This window comes from Rhinoraja longicauda, unplaced genomic scaffold, assembly GCF_053455715.1.
Source record: "Rhinoraja longicauda isolate Sanriku21f unplaced genomic scaffold, sRhiLon1.1 Scf001583, whole genome shotgun sequence".
Classification (NCBI taxonomy): Eukaryota; Metazoa; Chordata; class Chondrichthyes; order Rajiformes; family Arhynchobatidae; genus Rhinoraja; species Rhinoraja longicauda.
In genome coordinates, this window is record NW_027602798.1 from 5001 (window position 1) to 21774 (window position 16774).

Sequence of the window (16774 nt, forward strand, 5' to 3'; positions counted from 1 at the left end):
ACGTGGACCATTGTGAGCAATTTTGGCCCTATATCTGAGGAAGGATGTGCTTGGTCTGGAGAGGGTCCAGAGGAGGTTTACAAGAACGATCCCAGGAATGAGTGGGTTAACGTACGATGAGCGTTTGTCGGCACTGGGCGCTGGAGTTTAGAAGGATGAGGGGGGACCTCATTGAAACGTACAGAATAGTGAGCGGCCTGGATAGAGTGGATGTGGAGAGGCCTAAAGCGGAAGAAGCAGGATAATTTCATTCCAAAGAGGCAGAAAGATTCTTAGGGGAGTAGGAGGCAACCGTGGCTGACAAGGGAAGTTAGGGATGGAATAAAACTAAAAGAAAAGATGTATAACACAGCAAAGAGTAGCGGGAAGCCAGAGGATTGGGAAACTTTCATAGGACAACAGAAGGAAACAAAAAGGGCAATCCGGGCTGAAAAGATGAAGTACGAGGGGAAGCTGGCCAAGAAATAAGGAAGGATAGTGAAAGCTTCTTTAGGTATGTCAAGAGAAAAAGATTAGTAAAGAAAAATGTGGTTCCCTTGAAGACAGAAACGGGTGAAATTATTATGGGTAACTAGGCTATTTATTTCACAAAATGCTGGAGTAACTCAGCAGGTCAGGCAGCATCTCAGGAGAGACTGAATGGGTGACGTTTCGGGTCGAGACCCTTCTTCAGACTGATGTCAGCGGGGACAGTAGGCTTGTATACACTGGAATTTGGAAGGACGAGAGGGGATCTTATTGAAACCATATGATTATTAAGGGATTGGACACGTTAGAGGCAGGAAACACATTCCCAATGTTGGGGGAGTCCAGAACCAGGGGCCACAGTTTAAGAATAAGGGGAGACCATTTAGAACGGAGATGAGGAAAAACTTTTTCACTCGGAGAGTTGTAAATCTGTGGAATTCTCTGCCTCAGAAGGCAGTGGAGGCCAATTCTCTGGATGCTTTCAAGAGAGAGCTAGATAGAGCTCTTAAAGATAGCGGAGTCAGGTGGTATGGGGAGAAGGCAGGAACGGGGTACTGATTGTGAATGATCAGCCATGATCATATTGAACGGCGGTGCTGGCTCAAAGGGCTGAATGGCCTCCTCCTGCACCTATTGTCTATTGTCTAAATGGCAGCAGAGTTGAACAGGTACTTCAGATCTGTCTTCACTAAGGAAGACACAAACAATCTCCCAGATGTACTAGAGGACAGAGGATCTAGGGGGGTAGAGGAATTGAAAGAAATTTGCATTAGGGGAGAAATAGCATTGGGTAGACTGATGGGACTGAAGGTTGATAAATCCCCTGGGCCTGATGATCTGCATCCCAGGGTACTCAAGGAGGTGCCTCAATAAATCGTGGACGCATTGGTGATCATTTTCCAATGTTCAATAGATTCAGGATCAGTTCCTGTGGATTGAAGGGTAGCTAATGTTATCCCACTTTTCAAGAAAGGAGTGAGAGAGAAAACAAGGAATTACAGACCAGTTAGCCTGACATCGGTGGTGGGGAAGATGCTGGAGTCAATTATTAAAGATAAAGATAAGCGGTAAAAGGATTGGTTCAAGTCAGCATGGATTTATGAAAGGGAAATCTTGCTTGACTAATCTGGAATTTTTTGAGGATGTGACAAGTAAAATGGATGAAGGGGATCCAGTGGATGTAGTGTATCTAGACTTTCAGAAAATCTTTGATAAGGTCCCACACGGGAGGTTGGTGAGCAAAATTAGAGCACATGGTATTGGGGGTAGGGTGTTGACATGGATAGAGAATTGGTTGGCAGACAGGAAGCAAAGTAGGAATTAACGGGTCCTTTTCAGAATGGCAGGCAGTGGCGAGTGGAGTGCCGCAAGGCTCGGTGATGGGGCCGCAACTGTTTACAATATATATTAATGATTTGGATGATGGAATTAGAAGTAACACTAGCAAGTTTGCAGATGACACAAAGCTGGGTGGCAGTGTGAACTGCGAAGAGGATGTTAGGAGGTTGCAGGGTGACTTGGACAGGTTGAGTGAGTGGGCAGATGCGTGGCAGATGCAGTATAATGTAGATAAATGCGAGGTTATCCACTTTGGCGTCAAAAACAAGGAGGCAAATTATTATCTCAATGGTGTTAGGTTAGGTAAGACCTGGATGTCCTTGTACACCAGTCACTGAAAGTTGGCATGCAGGTACAGCAGGTAGTGAAGAAACCTAATGGCTTGTTAACCTTCATAACAAGAGGATTTCAGTATAGGAGTAAAGAGGTTCTTCTGCAGTTGCATAAGGACCTGGTGAGTCTACACCTGGAGTATTGTGTGCAATTTTGGTCTCCTAATTTGAGGAAGGACATCCTTGCTATTGAGGCAGTGCAGCGTAGGTTCACCAGGTTGATCCTCGGGATGGCAGGACTGTCATATGAGGAAAGATTGTAAAGACTGGGCTTTTATTCACTGCAGTTTAGAAGGATGAGAGGGTATCTTATGGAGACATATAAAATTATAAAAGGACTGGACAAGCTAGATGCAGGAAACATGTTCCCAATGTTGGGGGAGTCCAGAACCAGGGGCCACACAGTCTAAGAATAAAGGAGAGGCCATTTAAAACTGAGGTGCGAAGAAACTTTTTCACCCAGAGAGTTGTGAATTTATGGAATTCTCTGCCACAGAGGGCAGTGGAGGCCGATTCACTGGATGGATTTAAAAGAGATTTAGATAGAGCTCTAGGGGCTAGTGGAATCAAGGGATATGGGGAGAAGGCAGGCACGGGTTACTGATTGTAGATGATCAGCCGTGATCACAAAGAATGGCGGTGCTGGCTCGAAGGGCCGAATGGCCTCCTCCTGCACCTATTTTCTATGTCTTTGTTTCCACCAGTGGGAGAGTCTAGGACTGGAGGTCACAGCCTCAGAATTAGACTTTCTTTTCGGAAGGAGACGAGGAGAAATTCTTTAGTCAGAGGGTGTTGATCTGTGGAATTCATTGCCACAGAAGGCTGTGGAGGCCAAGTCAGTGGATATGTTTAAGATGGAAATAGATGAATTCTTGATTCGGCCACGATTGAATGGCGGAGTAGACTCATATAACCATATAACCATATAACAACTACAGCACGGAAACAGGCCCGTTCGGCCCTACCAGTCCACGCCGACCATTCTCCCTGACCTAGTCTCATCTACCTGCACTCAGACCATAACCCTCCAATCCCCTCCTATCCATATACCTATCCAATTTACTCTTAAATAATAAAATCGAGCCTGCCTCCACCACTTCCACCGGAAGCCCATTCCATACAGCCACCACCCTCTGAGTAAAGAAGTTACCCCTCATGTTACCCCTAAACTTTTGTCCCTCAATTCTAAAGTTATGTCCCCTTGTTGGAATCTTCCCTACTCTCAAGGGGAAAAGCCTACCCACGTCAACTCTGTCCGTCCCTCTTAAAATTTAAAAAACCTCTATCAAGTCCCCCCTCAACCTTCTACGCCCCAAAGAATAAAGACCCAACCTGTTCAACCTCTCTCTGTAGCTTAAGTGCTGAAACCCAGGCAACATTCTAGTAAATCTCCTCTGTACTCTCTCCATTTTGTCGACATCCTTCCTATAATTTGGCGACCAGAACTGCACACCATACTCCAGATTCGGCCTCACCAATGCCCTGTACAATTTCAACATTACATCCCAACTTCTATATTCGGTGCTCTGATTTATAAAGGCAAGCATACCAAACGTCTTCTTCACCACCCTATCCACATGAGATTCCACCTTCAGGGAACAATGCACAGTTATTCCCAGATCCCTCTGTTCCACTGCATTCCTCAATTCCCTACCATTTACCCTGTACGTCCTATTTTGATTTGTCCTACCAAAATGCAGCACCTCACACTTATCAGCATTAAACTCCATCTGCCATCTTTCAGCCCACCCTTCCAAAAGGCCCAAGTCTCTCTGTAGACTTTGAAAATCTACCTCACTATCAACTACTCCACCTATCTTAGTATCATCTGCATATTTACTAATCCAATTTGCCACACCATCATCCAGATCATTAATGTAAATGACAAACAACAGTGGACCAAACACAGATCCTTGGGGTACTCCACTAGACACTGGCCTCCAACCTGACATACAATTGTCAACCGTTACCCTCTGGTATCTCCCATTCAGCCATTGTTGAATCCATCTTGCAACCTCACTATTAATACCCAACGATGTAACCTTCTTAATCAACCTACCATGTGGAACTCGATGGACTGAATGGCCTAATTCTGCTCCTGTCCCTTATGGCCTTACGACGTGGAACACTTGGAGATCACTGAGCCACCTTGTCTCCTGTAGAAAACATGTCGGCCGATTCCACCCTACCGAGTCCCAACACTCTGGGCACGCCAATCATCGGCATGGAGGGAATGGGCGGGCGGCGTCGCAAGAAGAGAACCAGCATCGAGACCAATATCCGAGTGGCCTTAGAAAAGAACTTCCTGGCGGTAAGATCAGTGGAAGGAAGGAAGGAATGAAGGAATGGAGGAATGAATGAATGAAGGAATGAATGAATGAGTGCCGCAAGGCTCGGTGTTGGAGCCGCAACTGTTTACCATATATATTAATGATTTGGATGAAGGAATTAGAAGCAACACCAGCAAGTTTGCGGATGACACAAAGCTGGGTGGCAGTGTGAACTGCGAAGAGGATGTTTGGAGGTTGCAGGGTGACCTGGACAGGTTGAGTGAGTGGGCAGATGCATGGCAGATGCAGTATAATGTAGATAAATGTGAGGTTATCCACTTTGGTGGCAAAAACAAGGAGGCAGATTATTATCTCAATGGTGTCAGGTTAGGTAAGGGGGAGGTGCAGTGAGACCTGGGTGTCCTTGTACACCAGTCACTGAAAGTTGGCGTGCAGGTACAGCAGGCAATGAAGAAAGCTAATGGCTTGTTGGCCTTCATAAAGAGAGGATTTCAGTATAGGAGTAAAGAGGTTCTTCTGCAGTTGTACAGGGCCCTGGTAAGACCACATCTGGAATATTGTGTACAGTTTTGGTCTCCTAATTTGAGGAAGGACATCCTTGTAATTGAGGCAGTGCAGCGTATCACGAGATTGATCTCTGCGATGGCGGGACTGTCATATGAGGAAAGATTGGAAAGACTAGGCTTGTATTCACTGGAGTTTAGAAGGATGAGAGGGGATCTTATAGAAACGTATAAAATTATAAAAGGACTGGACAAGCTAGATGCAGGAAAAATGTTCCCAATGTTGGGGGAGTCCAGAAACGGGGGCCACAGTCTAAGAATAAAGGGGAAGCCATTTAAAACTGAGGTGAGAAGGAACATTTTCACCCAGAGAGTTGTGAATCTGGAATTCTGCCACAGAAGGCAATGGAGGCCAATTCACTGGATGAATTTAAAAGAGGGTTAGAGAGAGCTCTAAGGGCTAGCGGAATCAAAGGATATGGGGAGAAGGCAGGCACGGGTTATTGATTGTGGATGATCAGTCATGATTACAATGAATGGCGGTGCTGGCTCAAAGGGCCAAATGGCCTCCCCCTGCACCTATTTTTTATGTTTCTATGTTAATGAATGAATGAATGATAAAGGAATGAATGAAGGAATGATAAAGGGATGAATGAATGAAAAAGAATGATAAAGATAGATAATGAATGAATGATTGAATGAATAAATAAATGAATGATAATGAATGAATGAATGAATGAATGAATGAATGAATGAATGAATGAATGAATGAATTAATGAATTAATGAATGTGTAAATGAATGAATGCATGAATTGAATACCTTATTATCACATGTAACAAGTCACAGTGAAATTCTTTGCTTGCATGCCCAAGGTATTCTTTATAGAAGATAGACACAAAGTGCTGGAGTAACTCAGCGGGACAGGCAGCATCTCTGGAGACGTTTCGGGTCGACAATAGACAATAGACAATAGGTGCAGGAGGAGGCCATTCAGCCCTTCGAGCCTGTACGCACCGCCATTCAATGTGATCATGGCTGATCACTCTCAATCAGTACCCCGTTCCTGCCTTCTCCCCATACCCCCTCACTCCGCTATCCTTAAGAGCTCTATCCAGCTCTCTCTTGAAAGCATCCAACGAACTGGCCTCCACTGCCTTCTGAGGCAGAGAATTCCACACCTTCACCACTCTCTGACTGAAAAAGTTCTTCCTCATCTCCGTTCTAAATGGCCGACCCCTTATTCTTAAACTGTGGCCCCTTGTTCTGGACTCCCCCAACATTGGGAACATGTTTCCTGCCTCTAATGTGTCCAATCCCCTAATTATCTTATATGTTTCAATAAGATCCCCCCTCATCCTTCTATATTCCAATCGCTCCAGCCTTTCAACATACGACAGTCCTGCCATTCCGGGAATTAACCTAGTGAGCCTACGCTGCACGCCCTCAATAGCAAGAATATCCTTCCTCAAATTTGGAGACCAAAACTGCACACAGTACTCCAGGTGCGGTCGAGACCCTTCTTCAGACTCAGAGAAGAGATGCTGCCTGTCCCGCTGAGTTACTCCAGCATTTTGTGTCAGAGATGCTGCCTGTCCCCCTGAGATACTGCAGCATTTTGTGTCTAACTTTTGATTTAAACCAGCATCTGCAGTTCTTGTCTGCTCCACTGCGAAATCTCCTCAAGGTATACTTTATTGTGTTTGGTTTAGAGATAGAGTGCACGGAAACAGGCCCTTCGGCCCAGCGAGCATGCCAACCAACGATCACACGTTTACACACGTTTAGTTTAGAGATACAGCATGGAAACAGGCACTTTGGCCCACCAAGTCCGCGCCGACTAGCGATCCCTGCACACTAACACTATCCTACACACACTAGGGACAGTTTTACATTTACAAGCCAATTAACCTACAAACCTGCACGTCTTTGGAATGTGAGAGGAAACTGAAGATCTCGGAGAAAACCCACGCAGGAAATGGGGAGAACGTACAAACTCCGTACCTCCGGCAGCCATGGACTAGTTCGAACCTGGGTCTCTGGCGCAGTATGCGCTGTAAGGCAGCAACTCTACCGCTGCACCACCTAACCGTTACCTGATACCAGCTGGGAAGAAACTGTCCCTGTATCTGGAGTACCTCAGCGGGTCAGGCTGGAGAAAAGGAATAGGTGACTTTTCAGGTTGAAACCCATCTTGACACCCAGTTTAGTTTAGTTTATTATCACATGTACATTGAAAAGCTTTTGTTGCCTGCTATCCAGTCAGCGGAAAGTCAACATCCTTTAGATGTGTTAAGAGAAAAAGAGTAGCAAAGTCAAATGTTGGTCCCTTGAAGGCAGACACGGGTGAGACTATTATGGGTAACAAGGAAATGGCAGAAGAGTTGAACAGGTACTTCGGATCTGTCTTCACTAAGGAAGACACAAACAGATGTACTGGAGGGCAGAGGATCTAGGGGGCTAGAGGAACTGAAAGAAATTTGCATTAGGCGAGAAATAGTATTGGGGAGACTAATGGGACTGAAGGATGATAAATCCCCAGGGCCTGGTGGTCTGCATTCCAGGGTCCTCAGGGAGCTGACTCTAGAAATAGTGGACACATTGGTGATTGTTTTCCAATGTTCAATAGATTCAGGATCAGTTCCTGTGGATTGGAGGGTAGCTAATGTTATCCCACTTTTCAAGAAAGGAGGGAGAGAGAAAACGGGAAATTACAGATCAGTTAGCCTGACATCAGTGGTGGGAAAGATGCTGGAGTCAATTATTAAAGAGGTAATAACGGTTTATTTCGATAGCAGTAAAAGGATAAGTCCAAGTCAGCATGGATTTATGAAAGAGAAATCATGCTTGACTAGTCTTCTGGAATTTTTTGAGGACGTGACAAGTAAAATGGATGAAGGGGAGCCAGTGGAAGTAGTGTATCTAGACTTTCAGAAAGCCTTTGATAAGGTCCCGCACGGGCGGTTGGTGAGCAAAATTAGACCACATGGTATTGGGGGTAGGGTGTTGATATGGATAGAAAATTGGTTGGCAGACAGGAAGCAAAGAGTAGGAGTAAACGGGTCCTTTTCAGAATGGCAGGCAGTGGCGAGTGGAGTGCCGCAAGGCTCGGTGATGGGGCCGCAACTGTTTACCATATATATTAATGATTTGGAAGAGGGAATTAGAAGCAACACTAGCAAGTTTGCAGATGACACAAAGCTGGGTGGCAGTGTAAACTGCAAAGAGGATGTTAGGAGGTTGCAGGGTGACCTGGACAGGTTGAGTGAGTGGGCAGATGCGTGGCAGATGCAGTATAATATAGATAAATGTGAGGTTATCCACTTTGGCGGCAAAAACAAGGAGGCAGATTATTATCTCAATGGTGTTAGGTTAGGTAAGGGGGAGGTGCAGCGAGACCTGGGTGTCCTTGTACACCAGTCACTGAAAGTTGGCGTGCAGGTACAGCAGGCAGTGAAGAAAGCTAATGGCATGTTGGCCTTCATAACAAGAGGATTTCAGTACAGGAATAAAGAGGTTCTTCTGCAGTTGTATAGGGCCCTGGTAAAACCACATGTGGAGTATTGTGTACAGTTTTGGTCTCCTAATTTGAGGAAGGACATCCTTGTAATTGAGGCAGTGCAGCATAGGTTCACGAGATTGATCCCTGAGATGGCGGGACTGTCATATGAGGAAAGATTGGAAAGACTAGGCTTGTATTCACTGAAGTTTAGAAGGATGAGAGAGGATCTTATAGAAACATATGAAATTATAAAAGGACTGGACAAGCCAGATGTAGGAAAAATGTTCCCAATGTTGGCGGATTCCAGAACCAGGGGCCACAGTCTTAGAATAAAGGGAAGGCCATTTAAAATTGAGGTGAGAAAAAACTTTTCACCCAGAGAGTTGTGAATGTGTGGAATTCTCTACGACAGAGCGCAGTGGAAGCCTAATCACTGGATGGATTTAAAAGAGCGTTAGATAGAGCTCTAGGGGCTAGTGGAATCAAGGGATATGGGGAGAAGGCAGGCACGGATTATAGATTGGGGACGATCAGCCATGATCACAATGAATGGCGGTGCTGGCTCGAAGGGCTGAATGGCCTCCTCCTGCACCTATTTTCTATGTTTCTATGAAAGGCAATACCTGATTACAATTGTGCCGTCCAGTGTACAAATACTGTACATGATAATGGGAATAACGTGAATAACGTTTGGTGCAAGGTAAAGTCCAGTAAAGTTTAGTTTAGTTTGAGTTTATTAGTTTATTGTCCCGTGTAAAGGTACAGTGTAAAGCTTGTGTTGCGTGCTAACCAGTCAGCGGAAAGACAACACGTGATTACAATCGAGCCGTCCACAGTGTACAGTTACATGATAAAGGGAATAACGTTTAGTGCACGGTAAAGCCAGCAAAGTCCGATCAATGATAGTCCGAGGGTCACCAATGAGGTAGATTGTAGTTCAGCACAGCTCTCTGACTGTGGTGGGATGGTTCAGTTGCCTAATAACAGCCGGGAAGAAACTGTCCCTGAATCTGGAGGTGTGCGTTTTCACACTTCTGTACCTCTTGCCCGATGGGAGAGAGGAGAAGGGGGAGTGGCCGGGGTGAGACTGGTCCTTGATTATGCTGCTGGCCTTGCCGAGGCAGCTTGAGGTGTAGATGAAGGCAATGAATTCCTACTCTTCAGAGATGCTGTCTGTCCTGTTGAGTTACTCCAGCATTTTGTGTCCACCTTCAATGAAAGGGATTTATTCACAACATGCTGGAGTAACTCAGCAGGTCAGGCAGCATCTTGGAAGAGAAGGAATGGGTGACGTTTCGGGTCGAATACTTCTTCAATGAAAGGGAAGTTGGTTTGTGATAAACTGGGCAGCCCTAAACATTTTCGCCTGGGATACAACCTGACCTGTTGAGTTAGTGTCTTTGATTATGTTGGCTACTAGCCCGAGGCAGATTGAAGTGTAGATTGAGTTGGTGGTGAGGTGTCTGTTCTGAGTCACAAGATCAGAAGTGATTGGAGCAGAATTAGGCCATTGGGCCCATCAAGTCATAGTGATACAGTGTGGAAACAGGCCCTTCAGCCCAACTCACCCACACCGGCCAACATGTCCCAGCTACACTAGTCGTAGAGTCATAGAGTGATACAGCGTGGAAACAGGCCCTTCAGCCCAACTCACCCACACCGGTCAACATGTCCCAGCTACACTAGTTGTAGAGTCATAGTGTAGCGGCCAGCTTCTCGTCTATCAATTAGCTCTGAAGTTGCCACTTGCATAGATCGGGTGAAACGATAAGCTTTTGGCTCAAGCAATAATAATAACAGAGACCTTCTCGACGTTTGAGTTAGTTAGACTTTTTAATTTGAAGTCGCAATATAACATATTGGCATATCTCTTATCATCGACTAGTTATTGATTGCTCGGTAAAATTCCATATCTTACCACAGTCTATGCGATTGATATGAACTGCCAGATTTATCTTCGGCGGAAATCTGTATTAATCTTCTTGTCAATAAGATCTACAACCGATTATATCTTGGCTGATGAATCTTTTGGCAGAACCTTTGGCTGAACCTCTGTCAGCACCTTCTCGGCTCACACTGCCAACAAGTCCCAAACTGCCGTAAGGCTACCATGCCCAGCCCATACGTAAGCAACCCATTAACTCTATAGTGTCCAAACCACAGCAGGATACAAGGTAATAATAATAATATGCAAAAAAAACTAATAAACACAAAATGGCTCCTACACATAGAGTGATACACCGTGGAAACAGGCCCTTCAGCCCAACTCACTCACACCGGCCAACATGTCCCAGCTACACTAGCCATAGATAGAGTGATACAGTGTGGAAACAGGCCCTTCAGCCCAACTCACCCACACCGGCCAACATGTCCCAGCTACACTGGTCTTAGCTCTTTTGGCACCTTGTTCCATACACCCACCACCCTCTGTATGAAAAAGTGACCTCTCAGATTCCTATTAAATCTTTTCCCCTTCACCTTGAACCTAAGTCCTCTGGTCCTCGATTCCCCTACTCTGGGCAAGAGACTCTGTGCGTCTACCCGATCTATTCCTCTTATGATTTTGTGCACCTCTATAAGATCACCCCTCATCCTCCTGCGCTCCATGGAATAGAGACCCAGCCTGCTCAACCTCTCCCTGTAGCTCACACCCTCTAGTCCTGGCAACATCCTCGTAAATCTTCTCTGAACCTTTTCAAGCTTGACAATATCTTTTCTATAACATGGTGCCCAGAACTGAACATAATATTCTAGATGTGGCCTCACCAACTTCTTATACAACTGCAACATGACCTCCCAACTTCTATACTCAACACTCTGACTAATGAAGGCCAAAGTGCCAAAAGACTTTTTGACCACCTTATCAACCTGCGACTCGACCTTCAAGGAACCATGTGCTCCTAGACATGCACCTGTGCTCCTCTGCTCTACAACACTACCCCAAGGCCTACCATTTACAGTGTAGGTCCTGCCCTTCTTCAACGTCCCAAAATTGAACACCTCACACTTCTCTATATTAAATTCCATCAACCATTCCTCCGCCCACCTGGCCAATCGATCCAGATCCTGCTGCAATCATTCACAACCATCTTCAGTATCTGCAAAATCACTCACTTTTGTATCGTCCACTCCGCCATTCATTCATGGCTGATCTATCTCTCCCTCACAACCCCATTCTCCTGCCTTCTCCCCATAACCCCTGATACCCGCACTAATCAAGAATCTATCTCTACCTTAAAAATATCCATTGACTTGGCCTCCACAGCCTTCTGTGGCAAAGACTACCACAGATTCACCACCCTCTGGCTAAAGAAATTCATCCTCATCTCCTTCCAAACGGAACGTCCTTTAATTCTGAGGCTGTGCCCTCTGGTCCTAGACTCTCCCACTAGTGGAAACATCCTCTCCACATCCACTCTATCCAGGCCACTCACTATTCTGTACGTTTCAATGAGGTTCCCCCCTCATCCTTCTAAACTCCAGCGAGTACAGGCCCAGTGCCCACAAACGCTCATCGTACATTAACCCACTCATTCCAGGGATCGTTCTTGTAAACCTCCTCTGGACCCTCTCCAGAGCCAGCACATCCTTCCTCAGATATAGGGCCCAGAACTGCTCACAATGGTCCACGTGCGGCCTGACCAGCGCCTTATACAGCCTCAGCATTACATCCCTGTTTTTGTATTCTAGCGCAATGGAATATTGTGAGCCCCTGCTATTTGCACTAGTGATAGAGCCTTTAGCTGAAAGTATAAGAAGTCATCCGAATATTTATGGATATAATACCAAACACTCAAATAATAAAATTTCATTATATGCAGACGACATATTATTATATATTACAAATTCGCAGATTAGCATACCAAATATACTAAATTTAATAGAGGAATTTGGTTCTTTTTCAGGATATAGAATAAATTGGAACAAAAGCGAAATTATGACGATAAAACCTCAAGAGTCGACACATTTGTTGAAATTTCCTTTTAGAATTACAACAGAAAAATTTAAGTATTTGGGCATCCAAATTACTAGGAACTATAAATCATTACTTAACGCAAATTATATGCCTTTATTAACTAAATTAAATGGGCTGATTAAATTTTGGAAAACACTGCCAATGTCTCTAATAGGCAGAATAAACGCGATAAAAATGATCTTCTTACCACAAATATTGTACCTATTTCAATCAATACCAATATACTTACCTAAAAAATTCTTTAAAAAATTGGATTCTGATATTATGAATTTTATATGGGATTATAAATCACACAGAATTTAAAAAAAACACTTGTGTAAATCTAAAGAATCAGGGGGACTGACACTCCCTAACTTATTGTATTATTATTGGGCAGTGAATATTAAAAATATAATCTACTGGTTGGACAGTTCTGCCCAACAGGTAGATTGGATAAGAATGGAGAAAGAGGATTGTTCCCCTTACAATATAGGAGCGATCCTTCTTTCCCCGATAAAACTGAACAATATAATATATAAGAAGAATCCAATTATTCATAGTATAATACGAATTTGGAAACAAATAAAACTAACTTTAAAATTAAGAAAATTATCGTTTCTTTCTCCAATAGCTAATAATCCTTCATTCAAACCATCTATTATTGATACAACGTTTATCCATTGGGAAAGAATAGGAATCAAAACGATGGGAGATATGTATGAAATGGGAATTTTTTTACCATTCCAACAATTACAACTAAAATATAATTTGAAAAGTAATCAATATTTCAAATACCTTCAAATTCAAGATTATTTGAAAAAATATATACAAGGATATCAAACCTCAACCCCAGACTTATTGGAGGAAGGAATGAATAGAAAGGCAGAATCAAGCAATTTAATATCTTACTTATATAATATAATTCTAAATATAGAAACACCAACGACAGAGGCAATTAGAAGGGACTGGGAACAAGAGTTATTGATAAAAATTCCGAACGATAGATGGGATAAAAATTTATTATATGTAAATAAATGTTCAATGAATGTAAGACACAACCTAGTTCAATTTAAAATTTTACATAGATTATATTATTCGAAAACTAGACTGAATAAAATATTTTCAAATGTTTCCCCCATCTGCGACAAATGTCTAACTCAAAAAGCCACTATAGCACATTCCTTTGTTTATTGTACAAAACTGTATAAATTTTGGAATGAAATTTTTGGAATTTTTACAAAACTATTTAACACAAAATTGAACCCCAGTACAGAATTGATTATCTTTGGATCAATGGAAGAGGGAAGTAAACTAACTATATTCCAAGAAGCTTTTCTTAATTACGGTCTAATAACAGCAAAAAAACTAATACTCAAATTTTGGAAAAACGCACCTACGCCAACATTCAAAATGTGGATTTCAAGCATGTCTGAAACGTTACATTTTGAAGAAATGAGATTCCTCCTATTAGGCAAAGTAGACCAATTCTTAAAGATTTGGTCTCCTTTTATCAATTTTTTGCAAGCATATGGTGCAACATAACATAACCTTAGAAATTAAACGGTTTAGAACCGGGTGACGGATGGGCAAAAATACGAGATAGGTAGATCTCCCCTAATCTTTCTTTTCTTTACTGTCTTCTTTTCTTTCAATCTTTTAACTTTTCATCTCTATCCTTTATTTCTTTTGCTTTCTGTTTCTACTCGCTTGACTATCTATTCCGACACTCTTTATTTCTTATTTCTTTCTTCTCTCACTGTTCTTTTATTATTAAATCAAAAGTATGAAGTTGTACAAGAATGGAAATATGTATTTATGTATTAGGTACTCAAGTACCACACTATTGTACTTATTTCTAAAAATAAATAAATAAATAAATAAAAAAATAAAAATAAAAAAATAAAGTCAATGAACAGCATCCTCACATAGCCCCCCTGGCTGTCCAGATGAGAGAGAGCGGTGTGTAGAACCTGGGAGAACGCATCATCCGTGGACCTGTTCGGACGGTATGCGAACTGTAGTGGGTCCATGTTGCGAGGAAGGAGGGCGCAGATGTGCTTCTTGATTAGTCTCTCGAAGCATTTCATGACAACCAAGGTGAGGGCCACCGGTCGGTAGTCATTTAAACACGCTGGAGAGGCATTCTTTGGCACCGGTACAATGATGGATGTTTTGAAGCATGCAGGGACCACGGACTTGGCCAAGGAGAGGTTGAATATTGTGGTGAGCACTGGAGCAAGCTGAGTAACACAAGACTTTAGTACTCGCCCAGATATACCATCTGGGCCTCCAGCTTTCCTCGTGTTCACACGCGTCAGAGCCCACCTCACCTCATGCTCGGACACCGAGAATGTGTGCACATCCGCGGCGGTGGATCCCCCTCCAGCCTCGCTAGCCAGCGCCCCCTCGGTGCTGTTTGTAGACGGCGAGCTGGTGGTGTTACCCGTCTCAAACCGTGCGTAAAAAGAGTTCAGGTCATCAGCTAAGGAGGAGCCGGCACTTCCGGTTGAGGGGGTGCTGGACCTGTAGCTAGTTTGGCCCCTGCCAAAGGTGCCTGGTGTCCTGCTGCTTCATCTGTGACTCCATCTTGTCCCGGTACCTCCTTTTTGCATCCTTCACTGCCTTCCACATTAAGAACAAGGGGTCGACCATTTAGGACTGAGATGAGGAAATATGTTTTCACCCAGAGAGTTGTGAATCTGTGGAATTCTCTGCCACAGAAGGCAGTGGAGGCCAATTCACTGGATGTTTTCAAAAGAGAGTTAGATTTAGCTCTTGGGGCTAACGGAATCAAGGGATATGGGGAGAAGGCAGGAACGGGTTACTGATTGTGAATGATCAACCATGATCACAGTGCTGGCTCGAAGGGCTGAATGGCCTCCTGCTGCTTCCTTTTCTATGTTTCTATGTTTATGTTTCTTTGTTTCTGTTTCTATGTTTCTATGTTTATGATTCTATGTTTCTGTTTCTATGTTTCTATGTTTATGTTTCTATGTTTATGTGTCTATGTTTCTATGTTTATGTTTCTATGTTTATGTTTCTGTTTCTATGTTTATGTTTCTATGTTTATGTTTCTATGTTTATGTTTCTGTTTCTATGTCTCTATGTTTCTATGTTTATGTTTTTATGTTTCTGTTTCTATGTTTCTATGTCTCTATGTTTCTATGTTTATGTTTTTATGTTTCTGTTTCTATGTCTCTATGTTTCTATGTTTATGTTTTTATGTTTCTGTTTCTATGTTTCTATGTCTCTATGTTTCTATGTTTATGTTTCTATGTTTATGTTTCAATGTTTATGTTTCTGTTTCTATGTTTCTATGTTTCTATGTCTCTATGTTTCTATGTTTATGTTTCTATGTTTATGTTTCTATGTTTATGTTTCTATGTTTATGTTTCTGTTTCTATGTTTATGTTTCTGTTTCTATGTTTATGTTTCTATGTTTATGTTTCTATGTTTATGTTTCTATGTTTATGTTTCTATGTTTATGTTTCTATGTCTCTATGTTTCAATGTTTATGTTTCTATGTTTATGTTTCTATGTTTATGTTTCTGTTTCTATGTTTATGTTTCTGTTTCTATGTTTATGTTTCTATGTTTATGTTTCTATGTTTATGTTTCTATGTCTCTATGTTTCTATGTTTATGTTTCTATGTTTATGTTTCTATGTTTATGTTTCTTTGTCTATGTCTCCATGTTTCTATGTTTCTGTTTCTTTGTCTATGTTTCTATGTTTTATGTTTCTGTTTCTGTTTCTATGTTTCTATGTTTCTGTTTCTTTGTCTATGTTTCTATGTTTTATGTTTCTGTTTCTGTTTCTATGTTTCTATGTCTCTATGTTTCTATGTTTCTGTCACCTCACAGAACCAGAAGCCGACATCGGAGGAGGTCCAGCTGATAGCCAACCAGCTGACAATGGAGAAGGAGGTGATTCGGGTTTGGTTCTGCAACAGGAGGCAGAAGGAGAAGAGGATTAACCCCGCGAGTAACAGCGGCCTGACCTCCCTCACTCACAGCAAAGCTCCTGTGTATAGCACACACATGGTGAGTGCACGCTTCCACTCCAGAGACTTGAAACACAGGCCCTTCGGCCCACCGAGCCCGCGCCAACCAGTGATCCCCGCACACTAACATAATCCCACACCCACTAGGGACAGTTTTTACATTTACCAAGCCAATTAACCTACATACCTGCACGTCTTTGGAGTGTGAGAGGAAACTGAAAATCTCGGAGAAAACCCACGCAGGTCACGGGGAGAACGTACAAACTCCGTACAGACGGCACCCGTAGTTGGGATGGAACCCAGGTCTCCGACGCTGCATTCGCTGTAGGGCAGCAACTCTACCACTGTGTCACTATGCCACCAAGTTTAGATTTAGTTTAGAGATA

General features: G+C 43.0%; 1 protein-coding gene across 1 annotated transcript in view; it reads left to right on the forward strand.

Moving 5' to 3' along the window:
* Positions 1 to 16428, forward strand: part of LOC144591727 (POU domain, class 2, transcription factor 2-like) — a gene marked incomplete at both ends in the record, with an annotated part of 18921 nt that extends 2493 nt beyond the window's left edge. The window contains 2 exons of the mRNA XM_078395758.1: positions 4301 to 4449; positions 16249 to 16428. Of these exons, the coding sequence (XP_078251884.1) occupies positions 4301 to 4449; positions 16249 to 16428 (329 nt within the window). The remainder of the gene's footprint in view (positions 1 to 4300; positions 4450 to 16248) is intronic.
* Positions 16429 to 16774: the final 346 nt, after the last annotated feature.